This window comes from Fulvia fulva, chromosome 10 (genome assembly GCF_020509005.1).
Source record: "Fulvia fulva chromosome 10, complete sequence".
NCBI lineage: Eukaryota > Fungi > Ascomycota > Dothideomycetes > Mycosphaerellales > Mycosphaerellaceae > Fulvia > Fulvia fulva.
Window position 1 is genome coordinate 1,373,537 of NC_063021.1, and position 18,537 is coordinate 1,392,073.

Here is an 18,537-nt window from a genome sequence, read left to right on the forward strand (position 1 = left end):
TTAATATCGACTTTACGTATAAGAACAACCTTAATATAATATAGCTACCTAATCCGTTAGGGCTGATATTAGTAGATAGCCGACCTGCTAGTGACCTTATTACTTATAGAACAACGGTATAGATTCAGATCGGTAACTACGTAGAGACTAGGTCTAGCTACTACGTATTACTAGAATACGATATAGTCCTCGGCCGTCCCTAGTACGACGAGCATTAACCTACGTTCTACTATACGTTAGGAACTATTACTCTATTCTTACTATATTGTCGATAGAACTATATACTTAGAACTAAACTAGTATACGTATAGTCTATTAACGATAAGGGTATTATACTAAGAGGCATTCTTTAGACCGAGATACTAGTACTAGGGAGTTCGCGACCTTAAGCCCTATCTAATTACGCCAAACCCTACGTAGAGGATAAACACGAAGCTATAGTAGTATAGGAGACGTATACGACGAAGGTAGTAATACGACATACCGTTGATACCTACGATAAACCGGAACCGTCTTACTACGTCCGCTAGCTACTACCCGCCGATAGGGTTGAAATACTTAAGCGCCTAGCGCGTCGCACGAAGAAAGTACTAAAGGTTAAGACTGAGCCGGAGATCGATATCAAGCCTATCAATATAGAAGTACTTCGGCGTATAAGCCGGAGGAAGGGCTATAAAGTATATATAATATAGATATTTAACCCGAAAGAAAATCCTAATAAGTAAGTCGCGCGAGACCCGCTATCCGCGTATATACTAAAGGCTTTTAGTATAAGAGCGAAGCCTATACTAGGAGGCAGCGCGGCGATATTAGTAGATACTAATACTTAAGAAAATATAGACAGATAGGAGGAGCCCCGGGATAACTATACCTAGCGGTAACTTAACGCCTCTACTATATTAGCTAACGACTATTAACGTTTTATAAACGGTAAGGACAAAGACTAGGATCCTATCCCTTTGTTACTAGTAGAGTTTAGGGAAATGGCTAGGCTATTTAGCCGTAAGGAAGTAGATAAGGTCCTACCGCGACGGCCTAGCGTAGACTATAAGATCAAGCTAAGAATAGTTAGACACCGCTATTTCGAAGACTATACTCCTTCTCTATACAAGAGAACGAGGTGATTAAGAAGTAGATCGACGACTAACTTAAGAAAGGTTTTATTTAGAGAAGCGTGTTACTAGTAGTAGTACCTATTCTAATAGTTAAAAAGCTAGGTAGAGGGCTACGAGTATACGTAGACTATAGAGCTCTAAACGCGCTTATAACGAAGAGTCGCTACCCGATTCTACTATTTTAAGAGACCTTAGATCGTATTACTAGCGCGTAATAGTTTACTAAGCTAGATGTTATCGCTACGTTTAATCGTATCCGTATTATAGTAGGAGACGAGTAGAAAACGGCCTTTACTACTAGATATAGATAGTTTGAGTACGTAGTTATACCTTTTAGACTATATAATATACTAGGAACGTTTTAGTCATTTACAAACGATATACTAAGGGAGTTTCTAGATAACTTCGTATTATGTTATCTTAATAACGTACTTGTCTTTAGTAAGACAAGAGAAGAGTATATCTAATATGTCCTAAAGGTTCTACGAAAGCTAGATACCGCCGGGCTCTAGTTAGATATTAATAAATACGAGTTCTTTAGATACGAGACTACTTATCTAGGTGTCATTATTATAAATAAGGGCATTAAGATAGACCTAGCTAAGATTAAATACGTTAAGAATTAGCCTATACCCGTAAATGTCACCGACATCTTGTCGTTTATAGGGTTTACTAACTTCTACCGTAGGTTTATTAAGGATTTTAGTAAGATCTGCTTACCTATAACGAAGCTTATAAGGAAGAATGTCCTATAGGACTAGTCTCTAGTATATTAATAGGCGTTCGAGGTATTAAAGTAAGCATTTATCGATACGCCTACCTTAAAACACTTCTACCTAGGGCGAGAGACTATTCTAGAAATAGATGCCTTAGATTACGTAATAGTAGTAGTACTCTTATAACGTAACGAGCGAGGAGCGTTATATCCTATCGCTTATATATCTAAGAAGATAGATCCCTAGTAATATAACTACGACATCTACGATAAGGAGCTCCTAGCTATTATATAAGCTTTCGAGGAATAGCGACCGGAGCTAACTATTAACGAATACGGTACCGACGATTATAAGAATCTACTAGACCCGGAATCTAAGGACAAGCCGACGCTTATATACTCCGATTATAAGAACCTCGAATAGTTTATAAGTACGAAGTAATTGAACCGTAGATAAGCTCGCTAGGCCGAGTTTCTCTCGTAGTTCTTCTTTAAGATCGTCTATAGGCTAGGAGTTTAAGGTACTAAGCCAGATAGCTTAACCCGACGTTTATAGGACTTACCGAAGCCTAGAGACCTAGATAACCTACGTAACTAATAGTAGTATTAGGTGTTACTAGGCCTAGATCGTATCCTAAACCTATTATCTACTAGAGTGTTATTGGTATATAATAATGACGTTATAACCCCGCTTACGACCGCTATTCGAGGACTCTATACGTAACTAGAGGCTAAGGAAGCCGTTTAATAGCTAGAACGAGATGATCTATACACCTTACTAAGAAAGTACCGTATTAATAACCGTTATATAGTCCTAGTCGGAGGTATAATATATATTAAGAATATATATAGTAGTTATAGCCTATTCGTTCCTCTAGAGTTAGAAGACAATCTAGATAAAGGTAAAATCCCGGTACGTACTTATATCGTATAGGCTTTCTACGACTATATAGTAGCTAGTTACTTAGGGGACGAGAAGACGTATAAATTAGTAGCTCGTAACTATACCTAGCTAGGTATCGTACGATTTATTAAGAGCTATATACGTACCTACCGCGCTTACCGTACGAACAAGAATACTAATATCTAGTACCTAGGGCTATTAAGACCGCTACTAGTACTATTTAGCGCTTAGGAGGATATCTCTATTAACTTCGTAGTTAAACTACCGAAGGGAATAAGCGTAGTCGACGGACAAATATACGAGAATATTATAACCGTTATATACCGCCTAACTAAGGAGCGACATATTATTCCTATTACCTCGATAATTATAGAACATTACGTACTAGTATTCCTTAAGTCCGTATTTAGTAGACATAGGCTCCCGAAGTCTATTGTCTCGGATCGTAGTACGTAATAGGTTTCCGTATTCTAGCGTAGGATATACGCGCTACTTAGTATTAATCGAAAGCTATCTTCGTCGTTCTACCTAGAAATAGATAGATAGTCGGAGAATACGAACAAAGTAATAGAGTAATACCTACGTATCTTTATTAACTATACCTAGGACGACTAGCTAGATTAGACTCTATTAGCTAAGTTTATAGCAAACAATATAGTGTCCGTAATAATAGGCGTTACCGCCTAATTACGCTCCTTAACACTCTTAGGAAGGCGCTTAAGAAGCTAGTTATAACGAGACTCTCCGAGGCGGTAGAGGAATACTCCCTACTCCCGGACACCTAGATAGGTACGCGCCTATAGCGATCGACGCTATTAGCGATAGAACTTATTACCTCTTAGGTAAAGGCTATCTAGTATAAGAATAGGGACAAGGTAGTATCCTTACTTAGCCTAGACATATCGGGAGCCTTCGACTACGTATTATACCCGCGGCTACTCTATATTCTAAGGTCGAAAGGACTCCCTAAGTAGCTTATTAACTTCGTACGGTCCTACCTCTAAAACCGTAGTACGTCGATCCTAGTCGGCTAGTATAGAAGCCTATTTCAAGTAGTCTATACTAGAATCCCGTAAGGCTTAACGCTAGTACCTATTCTATTCCTCTTCTTTATAGCGACGCTACTCCTAGCCCTAGAATCCTAGAATACCGCTACGAGCGGCTTCGTAGACGACATAAACATCCTAGCGTAGTCTTCCTCGACTAAGGAGAACTATAGGCTACTAGAAGAGAAGTATAAGATCTACGAGGGCTAGGCTAGGAGGTATAGGGCTCGGTTTGCCCTAGAAAAGTACAATCTAATACACTTTACGTGCCGGCTACGGTTCTATAATATATAAGCTTCTATCTAGATATAGGGGTATACGACTAACCCGGTAAATTAGCTTAGGATCCTCGGACTATAGGTAGACCCGGCGCTATAGTAGAGGAAGCACGTATAGGTAATATTACGGAAAGCTAAACAGAATATAGCATTATACTAGAGGCTTACTACGTCTATATAGGGGGCGGACTTCCGGTAGTTACGACTTCTATATACGGCTATTATACGGCTAGTCCTTACCTATAGTAGCTAAGTATAGTCCTTAGGCGAGAGGGCCTACCTATCGAAGGGACTCGTCGCGCTACTAGCGAAGATCTAAAACTAATGCCTAAGGAAGGTTACCGGGGTATATAAGTCGATACTAATAAGGATACTTAAGTACGAGACCGCTATACCGCCGATCGACCTATATATCTAGGGACTACGGACCTCCTACTTAGGTAAGTCGGTATAGTACCTAGTATAGAAGGTCATCGCTAGTATAGTCGCAAGGGCCCGTAAATTAGTACTAGCGTATAAGGGTATTCGACCCGGAAACGAGCCGAACTACCGGGTAAGGGACGAATAGCTAGTAATACGATAGGAAGGTAAGAAGTCGTTTATAGAGCAACTATAGAAAGAGAGGTAGAATAACTAGGGTGTAGGGTATAGTAGACGCCCTTAGCTAGCGGGACAACCTAAGGAATAGTTAGCTACGAAATCCGCGGTTAAGTACCCCCCGAAGCTTATCTACTACCGCCTTACGAGGGTATAGAGTAGTATAGTAACCTAACTACAAAGCGAACATATCGGCCTCTAGGGGTACCTATTATAGAAGAAGGTTCTAGGATATACGGATACTAGCTACCCCTACGGCTATTACTCCTAGAACGTACGGTACGTACTCCTCGTCTATCCGAGGTAGTCGCTAGGAAGGGGGGAGTAGATAGCGAAGGCGAGGAACCGGACGATTAGGGCACTTCTTAATAACGTTAAGGACCTACGGCGTATTACGAACTAGATACTAGAGAAGGGCTAGCTAGAATAGTACCACCTAGTAGGAGTAGTATAGGAAGAGAGGACACGACGTAGCGCGACGAGACCGGCTAGGAGCGGGGGCTAACGGGATAGTAATATAGACTACGTACGTTTAGAGGGAAAGCTAATCTAGATAAGGAGTAGTCGGGAGCGGGAAGGGTTTTTACCTATTCGGGTTTCCCTTTATATATAACAATAGATATATACCTATATAGGCCGGATAGGGTCCTAGAATAGGGGAATAACAAATCTATCTATCTAATAATAGGCGTCTCGCCGTTCTATACTAATACTAGGCGTAATCTAAGGTTCTCTAAGTTCGACTTAGACTTACCTATACTACTAATACTATATAAATAGCGACTAGACGCCGAGTCCGCGGACAAGTTTACGGCTAAGATATAAGAGATATACTAATACTTACGATAGTAGATAGCCTTAGTATAAGTAGTCTAAGCTAAGTACGTAAACTAGACGCGTATACCTATACTACGGTACGCCGAAGGCGACGAAGTATAGGTAAGCACTAAGAACTAGACGATAGAGAGACCTTCTTATAAGATAGACGTAAATTAGTCTAGACCGTACGTAATTACGGAGGTACTACTAGGTAATACTTATAAAGTAGAGCTCCTACCTACTTTAAATATCGATAATCGCTTCTACTTATACCTTCTTATACTACTTTATCCGCCGGATATAGGATAGATATAACCCGTACTACTACCGATCCGAATTATCGACGACGAATAATACGAAGCCGATCCCGCCGAACCCGATTAATAGGAAGTTAAGCAAATTCTAGACTATAAGAAGAGATGGCCACGAGGACTAATACCGGTAGGAGGTAAACAGCTATATTAGGGATACTTAGTAAAATATATTAGATATAATAAGCTATTCTATAAAGCTACGGACTAGGTTATCGAGACTACCGCCGCCTCCGTAGCTAACTTTTACTATAACTACCCGAGAGCGACTAAGCTACCTAGTTTTTAACTACCTATAGACTAGATACTAAATAAGAATGCTATAGGTATACGTATAGCGCGCTAACTAGTATAAGTAGCGATAGCTCTAATACCGGTAGAACGAGGCCTCCGGGCTTATAAGAAAGAGAGCGATACGTATAGTCTAATAGATAATAAGGTGTTTACGAAGGCAATAGGAGATGTAATAGATACGAAAGATATAATAGGAGAGGAGAGTACTCCGGAGCGTACTCTAAGAGGGGGGGTAGTATTACCGTACCGGCGTATATTTACTTAAATCCGCGGGTACGTACCTAGACCTCGCGTCCGCTAACTAATCCGACTAGCAGCTTGGCGCCTATATATAACTCTCGCGCCCTCCGCGCCTCCCTTAGATAGAACATCTATTCGACTTATACCTTACCCGACTACGTACTTATACCTACTTATAATATATAAATAAGTTACTCTAGTACGAGAGGAGGCGGCTTTTTAGGTCTTAATTTCTTACTATTCTTAACTTTTAAATACTTTAACTAATTCTACGACTAGCTAATATAGATAGGCTTTATACGTAGTTCTATAGATATAAGCTACTTTCTATAGTAAAAAGCGAGTTTAAATACGATAGATTTCTATAGTATTACTATAGTTAATATTAATATTAAGTAGAGGTTTAGAGGACTAGCCTTTACCCTACGAGTACGAGTATATAATATAGATAGATAGAAAACCTAAAAGCAAATAGTCCTACTAACCTACTATAGTTATACCTATCTACCTATTAAAGTAACTACCCTTACTAAAAAAGCGACCCTAAGCTATAGAGTAGTAATTTCTATAGCAAATCTTTATAACTTTAGGTATAGCTATAGTAGCGAACTTAAGGTAAAGTATACTTATTAAGAGCGGGAATATATAATACAATACGGTAGAATCGATTATACTCTTTAGAATATTCGATTTCGTAGTACTATAATATCTAAAAATCCTCCATGGGGCTATCTACTAAAAAGCGACTTGCGCTCTTAGCCTACGTACAGCTTCGCGCCCGCTTGCGGTATAGCGTAGAAGCTGAGGCCACGTAGGCTGAGTACCTGAGCTTAGCATTGACCTCGAATTCACGTGTCGACTGAATAACATCCACAAGGTGACTCTGTGCATGATTCACAGCATCAGTAACGATGGCAGTGCCTACACGTACACCGATCGCTGCGAAAGTCGAGCCCAAATCGACGCACGTCTCCGATCCTACCGTCCAGCCCTTCTTGCAGGCCGACTTCGACCCGGCGACATATCTCAACACCACGCTACCGGGCCTATCCATATCATCAGCGTCGTCGCGGGGTGGGCGGAACGTGTCCCTCCCAGACCTGTCGGCGCAATTGCAGACTCTACTATCACAGCTCAATGCGCAGACGAGTAGGCACTCCACCACCCTTACACAGCTCACCGATGAGATCATCCGAAGTGGCAGTAGACTGGCCTATGAGGTTGAGCTACTCCGAGGTGAAACGTTGGGCCTCACAGACACGTTCAATAATGGACTGAAGAAGGATATCAATCTGCTCGCCCCGAAGGAGCCTGTGCCTCCGCCGCAGCACGCCGAACACAAGGACGAGAACGGCAAGCAGACCTTTGAGGGAGATCCCGTCAATGGTGAACGTGAACAGTCAGACACAGCAGAACCAGAGTTCCTTCAGCGACTACGTACTTTGACGACAGTACGAGAACGCCTCGATACGGTCATCAAGACCTTCGGCTCCGCGATGCAATGGCCATTGGCACCATCTGAAATATCTTTGGCCTCGTCCTTCATATCAGTATCTGGCCCAGAAAGCACAGATGACAGCCGCAGCCGTGAAGATAAGGGCAAGGAGCACGTTGAAAAGCTACGCCAGGAGATCAATGAGCTGCTCTCGGCTGGAGCAGAAGGTCTACGCACAGCCAACGAGCGCGTGGAGGAATTGCGCCTTCTCGCTGAAGTGTGGAGAGGGACTGCGGAAGAGAAGGCTCGCTTGAAGCTAGTTGACAACTTGCAAAAGGCTGTGGACGAGAAGCAGAAGACGTTAGGTAAGATTTCTGCCGACGGAGCCAGGAAGCCAGGCGTCTCACCGGCGAGAGGCTACGATCATCGCTACGGTAACACTGATGCCAAGGTCCCTGGTGATACCGGCTCTGGTTATGGCTTCCTTCAGAATCTGCGGAATCTCAAGAACGAAATGTATCTGGATTGAGGTGTTCGCTTCTTCGTTCGTGACAACACGCACGTCCAACTCAAGGATACACCAGGTATGCAGTCATGACGACTGCTTGCTGCTACCACGCATTAGGACGGTCCCGAGCGCTTGTGTTGCTGCATGCTCGTATGTTGACATACGAGTGTCTTGTGGTTGCTCGTATATTTTCGCGAGGAGCTGTGTCGCTCTCGGATGTCATTGTTCCCGATCTACACACAAATCAGGACGCTCCGATGCAGGACAGCTTTATCTTGGATCTAAGTTATACCTACTCCTCCTGCCGCACTGTCTGTCAGGACGTTGCCTCTACTGTCAGCGATAGTGAGATCTGTCCACATGTATTGTGCTGTCGAGACATGCTTACACCATGCCACTACCCTTCTTCAGCAGGACTACTGACGCTCTACGACTTCATCGTTACGAATTTCCAGAGCAACGAACAGGCTGATCATGACAACGACACACTCAAGAAAATAGTGTACTTCGACAGCTTGGTGACCCTGGACGCACGAAGCATCTGCGGCAAAGGCGGAAAGGTGCTGACTGACTAGACCCTGCGTACGCAGCCAAAGGTCCGTCTTGGTGCTTGGGACTGCGTGGACCACAGATTTGACCAAGCGTCAAGGATTGACCTCGGCATTGGCGAATGACGGCACACAGAAGGCTTCTCTACCACCAGCACAGGATGTCGCAATGCCATGCCAGCTTTGACCTCTGTCTCTGGCCTTCTTGCAACATCCAAAGTGGTTTCTCAGCAGCGAGGGACGACTTCCGAAGCTTTGGGCTCTCAAGCTGAGAAATATTAGACAACCACCATCAGCCATACAGCGCTTTACGACCCTGCGTGCAGCAATTGTGCCATCGCAGCTACCTACGTCGTCATCTTGGGAACGCCAATGCTACGAATGAACAACTATAAGTGCGCTCGCACGATGACTCGCGATAATCGTCACTACCGCGGTCTCGGTGCATCCTTTAAATGGCGATAGAACACATCAAGCAAGACTCAGCCACCGGAGTTTCATACAGCACAGGACACCTCATTGCCAGCCTCGGCCGTCACAATCATCTTGCTGACCACTCCACGGCATCTTGGACGAGTCCACGTAGGTGGCGACAAACGCCTTTCACGCCATCAAGCGCAACCAAGCAACTCTTGGGCTGCAGCGGTATGAGATAACCTTACACTGCAAAAATCAGGTAGAGAGACAGTGCCAGCTGAGAGCACTCCCGCACCAAGAAACAGCCAAGACGCTTTCACTGGGCCCCGTTGGCTGGCTCTCCACACTGTTCCTCCAATTTGTCTTTGGTGGCTCACTTGGCATGTCTTGACACCTACGGAACCAGGAAATACCGTCAAATCGCCAAGTTGTCGACGTTGATGCTGGGTCCATGGTATGGGGAAGCGCTTTTACCTCGGAGTCTGTATGCCTGCAGCCATGCGTACTGTTGTCGAGCAGTCCGCATCTGTTCTAAGGCAGGCTGATCTTCGCCATATCTGGACTGGACACTGGGGCTGGTCGACTTCAACGTTGATTGCACGCGCGACATCACTATTGTACATGCTTGCCAAGTGCCGCCATCGTGGTCGATCCAAGTGATGTAGCGAATGGTGCACACGACAGTATCGGCTTCGAACTAATATGCCTTGCGATCTTCCTTTGGCCTTCCTGTCCCGGTACATGGAGTAAGCCACATGTAATCAGGCAGAGCTGGCAATGTAGGTGTATATATTGCTGTAGGTGATCCCAGTATCGACCTTCTGCTCCCTATCCATCTCATATTCAGGAAGCGCTTACATCCATTGTGTAACCATGAAGTCCTTCCTCAACTTCCTGCTGGCTCTGCCAGCCGCGCTGGCCGCGCCTGTGATGCTGGAGACCAGACAATCAGACAACATCCTCGGCTCATGGATCGTCCGCGTCAACAACGATGCACCTTTGGCAAACATCATCTCGCAGGTTGCAGCAGTCGCCGGCGTGCAGCCAACCCACAAATACGAGTTCGGCAACTTCAAGGGTTTCTCCATGGATGGCATCACCGACGCCGTGTCTCTGCTCGCCAACATCGCATCCATCCAGTCCATCGAGCCAAACACCCGCGTGTACGCCTCTGCCCTGACTAGCCAGGCTAACCCACCATACGGCCTTGCCCGCATCTCACACCGTGATGCAGGTGCCACCAGCTACGTCTACGACGACTCTGCTGGTGCGGGTACTTTCTCCTACATCATTGACACCGTAAGTCAACATTATCCGACTTGATCACGAACTCCTACTAACACGTTACCAGGGCATCAGAATCACCCACCAAGATTTCGGTGGTCGAGCAGTCGAGGGCGCCTCCTTCGTGGAGGAAGAGCCAACCGCCATTGATGGCAACGGCCACGGAACTCACGTCGCCGGTACCACCGGTGGTACTACCTACGGCGTCGCCAAGAGGACCAACCTCATTGCCGTCAAGGTCCTGGGTGCTGAGGGCTCCGGAAGCAACGCAGGTGTCCTCGCCGGAATCGACTGGGCTGTCAACGACATGAACTCCAAGGGCCGCAGAGGCAAGGCTGTCGGCAACCTCTCCCTCGGCGGTCTCTTCTCGCCAACCACCAACGCTGCCGTCGCCGAGGCTGTCCGTCAAGGTCTCTTCCTCGCTGTCGCCGCTGGTAACTCTGGTCTGCCAACTTTCACCGCTTCCCCAGCTTCTGAGCCGTCAGTCTGCACTGTTGGTGCTACTGATGCTCAGGATAACCGTGCTAGCTTCTCGAACTTCGGACTTCTTGTTGACGTCTTCGCCCCTGGCGTCAACGTCACTTCTGCTTGGTTCGAATCGGATACCGACACCAACACTATCTCCGGCACTTCGATGGCATCTCCACACGTTGCTGGTCTTGGTGCTTACCTTTTGGGACTTGAGGGTGCTCGTGAGCCAGGTCCACTGTGTGAGCGCATCCGTGCTTTGTCGACCAAGGGCAAGATCAGGGCTCTTGACACACTTTTGGGCCTCAGCAAGAACCAATTGGCGTACAACGGAAATGGCGCTTAGATGATGAAGTAGGAGAAGAACGAATGTGACAGCGGTTGATCAGAGTATCCCGCATGATGATCATGGTTGGAAATGATAATGCATGTAGACATGAACAAAATGACGAATGAATCTCCAATAACAATCAGGCGACTGTGCATCTCATACTACGTGGAAGCGATCACGAAGGTAATCTTGAGCAAAGTTCCATTTCATTCTCTCCAACTGTCGGGTGTATCGCACTATCGTGACTTCAAGTTGAGCCCATTTTCAAATCTTGGCAACAGCATTAATCAGCGGTGTCTCTCCTTCTACGCCTCCATACACGCTACAGAGCCGGAAGCAACACTCAACAACGCTCACATCGTTGCATCCCTACAAGCTTGAAGGCAGCAGTAGAAGTAGCAGCGCTCGAGATTCTGCCGCCTCCGAGGGGGGTAGGGTACCAGCCAGGGTTGCTATGATCAGTGTTCGGCCCTTAATACTCTGAGATCTCGTCCAGGTTACGGTGTCCGCCGCTGAACAAATCCACGAGCCATTGGAGGGCAGGTGGGATGTTGGAGGCCATGCCTGGCTTGGTTGGGGTCTGCTCAGCAGAGCCGGTGGGTACAGCGTACGCAGCTGTGGAAGGAGTAACGTAACCAGTGGATGTCTTGGTAGAGGAGGTAGCGAGTGTCGTCGGTTTGACAGGCGAAGTAGGCTTCGGTACCTGGTGTCCGGCTGGAGAGGAAGTTGACTGCGAGGTGGTAGGTGCAAAAGTGTAGCCGTCGATGATGATGGGTCCCCCAAAGACGGGACCCGGGAAGGGCCCTTCGTGGTACTCATCCCAGCCGTCTGCACCGTCATGAGTAGGTTCAGGCTTCTGGTACTCAGCGGGAGTAGAGGTAGGGCATGGAACGGGGTATTGGCCCTTCCCAGGAGGCCTGACGATCTGGAAGCAAGAGCCATCGCTGCCAGTCTCGATGGGCATGGGATTTTCTAAGACTACATATCAAGGGACGTCAGCTATTGTCAAAAGAACATGACAAGTCCTTCTCGAATGGCGTTGAAGGATCACATACGCCCACTGAAGAAAACCGGCATAGGCTGCCCGTTGAATGGAAAGTGTCCATCGTTCGTGGGACTGGCGGCTGACTCCTTTGATGCAGATGGAGTGGCATCGGGCGTGGGACTGGAGGGGAAGACTACAAAATTTTAGCGCGTGGCCCCGACTTGAGCTGCTGAATGATCACATTCGCCCAAGGAGGCCAGATGCGACGAGATGGCCGTCGAGACTAGGCCGAGTTGTGTCGTGGGTGGGAGTGGCTGCAGACTCCGTTGGTGCAAAAGGAGTGGCGGCGGCGAGGCCAGCGAGGGCTGCGGTGGTTGTGAGCTTCATCTTGGCGGTGAGATGTGTGGAGGATAGGAGGGAAGGAGAGAATATGACAAGTGTGGGAAGCCGCTCGACTTGTGTATCTTCGCAACTGCGCAGACTGGGTTCATCGAGTCTGGCCTCGCAAGTTCGTGCTATCGGTATCATTTACCTACGTACATACTCGCTGCGAGCCATCGGATTGCTTGCTGACCTGATATAACCTCAAAGCTTGGATGTTCGTAGCCACTGAGAATGGTCGGACATCATATATCGCGAACCCCGTTCCGCAGCCCATGCTTGAGATAATCCTCTCGATCAATTTCGTGCGCGCCTTTCACGCGCATACTGGCCATTAAACTTGCTCCGGCCCATGGTCCCAAGCTCTCCACGCCTCTTACGACTCCCTTGACCATGTCCACTTTTCCTTTAGAGGCTTCGCGTTCTGCTTTTGACGTGATCGGATCTTTGATATCGTCGTGGACACGATTGGCTGGTGGGATGGCATCTTGCAGTGGCATCTTGAATGGTGATAGAGGAGGCACGAGTTCGTCCGATTGCTTGGGTCGAGGGGCGGTATTCGCTGAGCGTTCTTTGAGGGCTTGTTCGTGTTGGGTCTTGGCACTGCCGTAATTGGAGACAGGATCCCAGCCTCGAGTTTCGATCAGATGTGAGATTTCTTGTAGCAACCTGCGCTTCAGCCCTGGCATCTGACTGACGCCGCCAGTGATGACAATGCGAGAGACGCAGATCGCGCGTAGGTCGGTCGGCAGTGAAAGCAGCACCCGATATGCCAGTAGTGGTACCGGTAAGTCATCATCATCGTGCTCGTCTGCGGTATGCTCTGGCGCCAGAAGCGCTTTCTCAGCAGGTACTGCGAGCTGTGCGAATGGTATAGGATATGTCGCGGGAGGCTCTGTGCCATGCAGAGGTAGCTGCAACACTTTGCCGCCTTCGTGGCTCGGTTCTTGTTGCTGGCACCAGGCTAGTCTTCGGACGACATCCTCTGCTTCATCGAACGCGATCGTGAAGTCAGCATCGCTATCGCTGTGACCTCTTACTGCCATTTCAAGGGTGTTGCCCATTTCCCGCGTCAGAAGTCTGCCCGCCCTGACACTCCGTCGCTGCGCCACTTCCTTGTACTCTCCAACGGCAGTCACAACACTCTCCTCCCAGCCAATATCAACTATTATGGCGGTTCTCAGTCCAGCACTTACGCAAGTCATGACGGGATGTGTGAGCACTGAAATGCTCGGTGGCTGAGAGAAGTGGGTGAAGAACACCCGAAGCGCTATCTCCAGCAAAGGAGTAGGCAGCAGGGATGGTACAACAAGGACAGCCTTGCGCTGCTTGGCATCGATCTGTATATGGTCGATTATGGCAACGCGCAGCTGGCGATTCAGCTTGTCCTCGACCAAGCCCAGGTCCAGCTCTCGCAGATCTGTAGTGTACAGCTCGTAGCCCTCTGCCCATGGCTGCTTCACCCTCACTTCTCTCGTGGCTTTGAGGTATTCAGCATCATGCTGGCGGTAGTCTCCACGTCGGCGACTGCCATCTGGTGTAAAAGGCAGTATGCATCTCGGCTTGGCCTCCCCAGCATAACCTGCAGATAAATGTCGCGCGCCGAGCTCGTAGATGACAATGTCATCCTGCTCTGGGCGGAATGTGCCTGGACTGCCGAACTGCGAGGATATGCTGCGACCGAGCTGCGGTGTTCGAGGACTCCGCGGGGCTGGTGATGCGCCAGTTGCCAATGTCGAGGACGGCGGACCTCTTCGCGGCGAGGGACCACCAAAGTAGTCTGGTTTGGAGGTCGACGCCGCCATGATGGCAGGTCTATAGATGGTGCGTCAAGGCGGAGTGCCTAGTGTTGTGTCTTTACTACATGGCTTCGGTGTATGCAGCTCAGTCAATGCTAGCACGTGGCTAGGTATCGCGTCTCGCAGAATCGCAGCTCTACTCGACCGGCCCAAGTCTTGGCGTGAGCGCGTGCACAGACCCTCTTCTTTGAGATTTTTCCGCTTTCTCGAGCTTCACCATCTCGATTGAAGACGCTCTCGCCAGCGACGTCGCACTCCACACTACCCACCTATTCTACCGCTGCAGCTTAGCAGCATACTTCGCGATGACGCTCTTCATTCTTACGGAGACGTCGGCAGGATATGCGCTGCTCAAGGCCAAGGACAAGAAGCTGCTGAAGCGCGATGATCTGGCGAAAGAGGCCGAGACGGCGGAGGGCGTGTGCAGCCTGTTGAAGATGAAGGAGTTCCACAAGTTCGACAGTGCTGCCTCTGCGCTCGAGGAGGCCGCTGCGTTGACGGAGGGAAAGGTACATTCACGAAACGACATGGCGCGGTCGTGGTAGAAGCTAATCCGCAGTGAAGGTCACGCCCACCCTCGCCAACATGCTCAACTCCATCAAGGACGAGAAGAAGGTCTCGCTCGCTGTCGCCGACCCTAAGCTGGGCAACGCCATCGGCAAGCTCCCAGGTCTCCAGATCACACCCATCTCCGACTCCACCACCGCCGACCTCTACCGTGCCATCCGCGAGCATCTCCCATCGCTTATCCCCGGCCTCATGCCGGAAGACCTCAACACAATGTCGCTCGGTCTATCACACAGCTTGTCGCGACACAAGCTGAAGTTCTCGCCTGACAAGGTCGACACCATGATTATCCAGGCTATTGCTCTGTTGGACGATCTGGACAAGGAGCTGAACACCTACGCCATGAGAGTCAAGGAATGGTACGGCTGGCATTTCCCCGAGATGGCTCGCATCATCAACGACAACTTGGCATACTCGCGCGTTATCCTGGCAATGGGCTTCCGATCGAACGCCAGCAACACTGACCTGTCCGACGTTCTGCCAGAAGAGATCGAGGGCGCAGTCAAGGCTGCTGCTGAGGTGTCTATGGGTACAGAGATCACAGATGAAGATTTAGAGAACATCCAGGCTCTCGCTGAGCAAGTGGCTGGCTTCACCGAGTACCGACAACAGCTGTCCAGCTACCTCTCCGCGCGCATGCAAGCCATTGCACCTAACTTGACGACACTTGTTGGCGATCTTGTCGGTGCACGACTGATCGCACACGCTGGTTCGCTCATGAACCTCGCAAAGTCACCCGCCTCCACCGTCCAGATTCTCGGCGCCGAGAAGGCACTTTTCCGTGCATTGAAGACGAAGCACGATACACCCAAGTACGGTCTCATCTACCACGCTTCACTCATCGGCCAAGCGTCCGGCAAGAACAAGGGCAAGATCGCCCGTATGCTCGCAACAAAAGCCACCCTTGGTCTCCGTGTCGATGCCCTCAGCGATTGGGGTCAGGCTGGTGAAGGTGAAAAGGAGGAGCCAACAGAGGAAGAGAAGGCGAGCGTTGGCACAGCAGGTCGCGCATTGGTCGAGAGGAGATTACGCGGTCTCGAGGGCAAGCCACTGAAGTCTGCCAACTCTGTCGCCATTGGACCAAACGGCCAACAACAGTCCGGCAAGTGGGAAATCAAGGAAGCACGAAAGTACAACGCCGACGCCGACGGCCTCTCAGCAGACGCCAAGCCAGCTCTTGCAAACGGCGACGCTCCTTCATCGAGCAAGAAGCGCAAGCTTGTGGAAGAAGTTCCACAAACAAACGGCGCGGACGATGATGATGAAGACGAGGACGAAGACGAAGACATGGACGTAACCGGCCTCGTGAACGGCGACGACTCCTCGTCAAAGAAGGAGAGCAAAGAAGAGAAGCGCAAGCGAAAGGAAGAGAAGGCCGCCAGGAAAGCTGAAAAAGCCGCGAAGAAGGCCGAGAAGGAAGCAAAGAAGGCCAAAAAGGCAGAAAAGGAGGCCAAAGACAGCGGCAAGAAGAGGAAAGCAGATGATGATGAAGAGCCGAAGAAGGAGAAGAAGAAGAAGCACAAGAGCAAGGCATAGAACGCGCGCTCTTCTGCTTAGCAATCGATTTCTGGGCTGCATGTACGGCGTTTCCGAGGCGTTGAAGTTGACTGGACTTGTGGGATGATATTGCTCGGCGTGCTGAGGCGTTCTGAAGCGGTAGCTGGCCATGTACATTTGTCCTCTGTACGCGCGACATGCGCGGCGTCAAAATGTCTAAGACGCTGTACGAACGAAATGTATACTTCATCATCATCAAGCCTCATGTTCATCACCAGTACTATGCGTGGAAAGCCAAAATCATGTCATTATGCAAAAGATGCCAACCGCGCCACGCTATGCTGTACACATGCATTACCCAGTCCCAGTCCTGTCTTGCCTCGTCTGTTCGTGTTCATCCGTCGTATGATCATGCAATCAGCATCTAGCCTCTGTGCGAGCCGCAGCTCAAGTCTCCCAAAGCCCAGGTACCTGCCCCTGTCGATGAGATCCTCCACTCTCTAAGCCAATACAACTGGGAACATGGCAGCGAGCCACCAGATCTCCGGGCTGGGCATGCCAGTAGCAACCGCCCGACTGCTGGACGTAGAAGAACGGCGAGTAGCGCTACCAGCGGCAGTGGCCATGGCCATGGATCCTGTAGAGCCAGTGTTGGTACCTCCCGCGGTGATACTGGATGAAACCTGAGCATCGAAAGTCTGACCAAGAGTAGGCAAAGCCACGTTGCGGTTGACGTTCCATAGATCCTTGGTGTACTCTGGGCAGGCCGGTGCGGTCAAGCTGGGACTGTAAGCGCTCGCGGGCGGACCACTTGGCGAGAGGGTGGCCCATTGCTTGCTGAGGTTGTCGAAATCAGGAGAGATGGGAGTTGGTGTGCCGCGGACCGTGAAACCACCGACGACATTAGCACCTGTGGCTGTTGGGTCGACGCTGGGCCCGTAGGAGATGAGGCCGTAGTCGTTGGCTTCTTGGATCCATTCGTAGACGATGGCGCCGGACCAGGTACCGGACATCTCTTCGCCAAGGATGGCGGACTGATCGGCGAATGTGCGAGGCTTGGGAGTATTGCAGCCTGTCTCGGAGAAGAAGATGGGGATATTGTACTCGCTGGCGTTCTGTTGGAGCTGAGAGTAGCCACTCTGCAGAGATGTCAGTTTGGGTCGGATATAACAGTTGATCGCAACTTACAGTCTCGTATGTCGTCTCACCACACCACTCGTATGCGTTCAAGCTGAAGAAGTCAAGGGCGTCGGAGCTGTTATCTCCGCACGCCATGTACTTCTGCAAGTTCGGGCGGAGTGAGGCAATGTCAGCAGCGGAGTAGCCAATTGGGATCTGGCGGTAGCCCTTCGAGTCCCGGTAGGCCTTCATGTCCCTAGTAGCAGCCTTGACATAGGGAGCAGCAATGCTGTTTGCACCAGTGGTGAGGACTTCGTTGCCAACAAAGAAACCAGCAAGATTATCGTAGTTGTGGAAAGCATCCATGACTTTGCCAAATTCCTGTTCACTGGTTAGTATGGGAGGATGAAGCAGGCCGACGACCACTTACGTTGAACTGTGTCTCATTCCAGTGTGGATCATCAGGGAGAATGTACGTGCTGAAAGTGTCGAGATCGAGGAAGAGATAGATGCCAGCATCCTCAAAAGCGCTCATACACTCATCGTGGTTCGCTGCTGGGTCAACGTGGTAGACTCGAATGGCATTGGCACCGAGAGTCTTCATGAGAGCGGCGTCCAGCTTGCATTGGTCGCCTTGAGCGAGTGGATCATCGGGAGTCAATTGGTAGGCAATGCCCTTGATGAACCACTGGTCGCCATCGGAGGTGAAGAATCTGGCGCCCTTGGCTTCGATGGTGGGTACTGCGAATGCAGTTGTTGCGAACAGCAGAGCAATGAATAGTGCCAACATTGTGCCGTGGCTTTTGCGGGTGGCTGAGAATGGTGTGTTGATGGGGAGAACAGGAGGTCCAAGTCCAGACGGCAAGCTGGAGAGTTGTG

The 18,537-nt window shown here is 49.0% G+C and overlaps 5 protein-coding genes across 5 annotated transcripts; 3 read left to right on the forward strand and 2 right to left on the reverse strand.

Annotated features, from left to right (window-relative positions):
* Window positions 1–7,230: 7,230 nt before the first annotated feature.
* CLAFUR5_11985 (uncharacterized protein) lies at window positions 7,231–8,283 on the forward strand (the record flags this gene model as incomplete). Its single annotated transcript, XM_047911133.1, has 1 exon — window positions 7,231–8,283. One exon carries the CDS (start codon window positions 7,231–7,233, stop codon window positions 8,281–8,283), a length of 1,053 nt encoding a protein of 350 aa, XP_047766821.1.
* A 1,817-nt stretch (window positions 8,284–10,100) lies between these two features.
* Window positions 10,101–11,325, forward strand: CLAFUR5_11986 (Subtilisin-like serine protease AsES; the record flags this gene model as incomplete). Its single annotated transcript, XM_047911134.1, has 2 exons — window positions 10,101–10,526; window positions 10,579–11,325. The coding sequence occupies 2 exons, from the start codon at window positions 10,101–10,103 to the stop codon at window positions 11,323–11,325; spliced, it is 1,173 nt and encodes a 390-aa protein (XP_047766824.1).
* A 457-nt stretch (window positions 11,326–11,782) lies between these two features.
* CLAFUR5_11987 (uncharacterized protein) lies at window positions 11,783–14,481 on the reverse strand (the record flags this gene model as incomplete). Its single annotated transcript, XM_047911135.1, has 3 exons — window positions 11,783–12,288; window positions 12,366–12,488; window positions 13,005–14,481. The coding sequence occupies 3 exons, from the start codon at window positions 14,479–14,481 to the stop codon at window positions 11,783–11,785; spliced, it is 2,106 nt and encodes a 701-aa protein (XP_047766823.1).
* Window positions 14,482–14,780: 299 nt separating this feature from the next.
* On the forward strand, window positions 14,781–16,578 carry CLAFUR5_11988 (Nucleolar protein 58; the record flags this gene model as incomplete). The annotated part of the gene is made up of 2 exons (XM_047911136.1): window positions 14,781–14,984; window positions 15,040–16,578. 2 exons carry the CDS (start codon window positions 14,781–14,783, stop codon window positions 16,576–16,578), a joined length of 1,743 nt encoding a protein of 580 aa, XP_047766830.1.
* A 461-nt stretch (window positions 16,579–17,039) lies between these two features.
* On the reverse strand, window positions 17,040–18,448 carry CLAFUR5_11989 (1,3-beta-glucanosyltransferase gas2; the record flags this gene model as incomplete). Its single annotated transcript, XM_047911137.1, has 3 exons — window positions 17,040–17,678; window positions 17,728–18,039; window positions 18,089–18,448. 3 exons carry the CDS (start codon window positions 18,446–18,448, stop codon window positions 17,040–17,042), a joined length of 1,311 nt encoding a protein of 436 aa, XP_047766829.1.
* Between the last annotated feature and the right edge of the window lie 89 nt (window positions 18,449–18,537).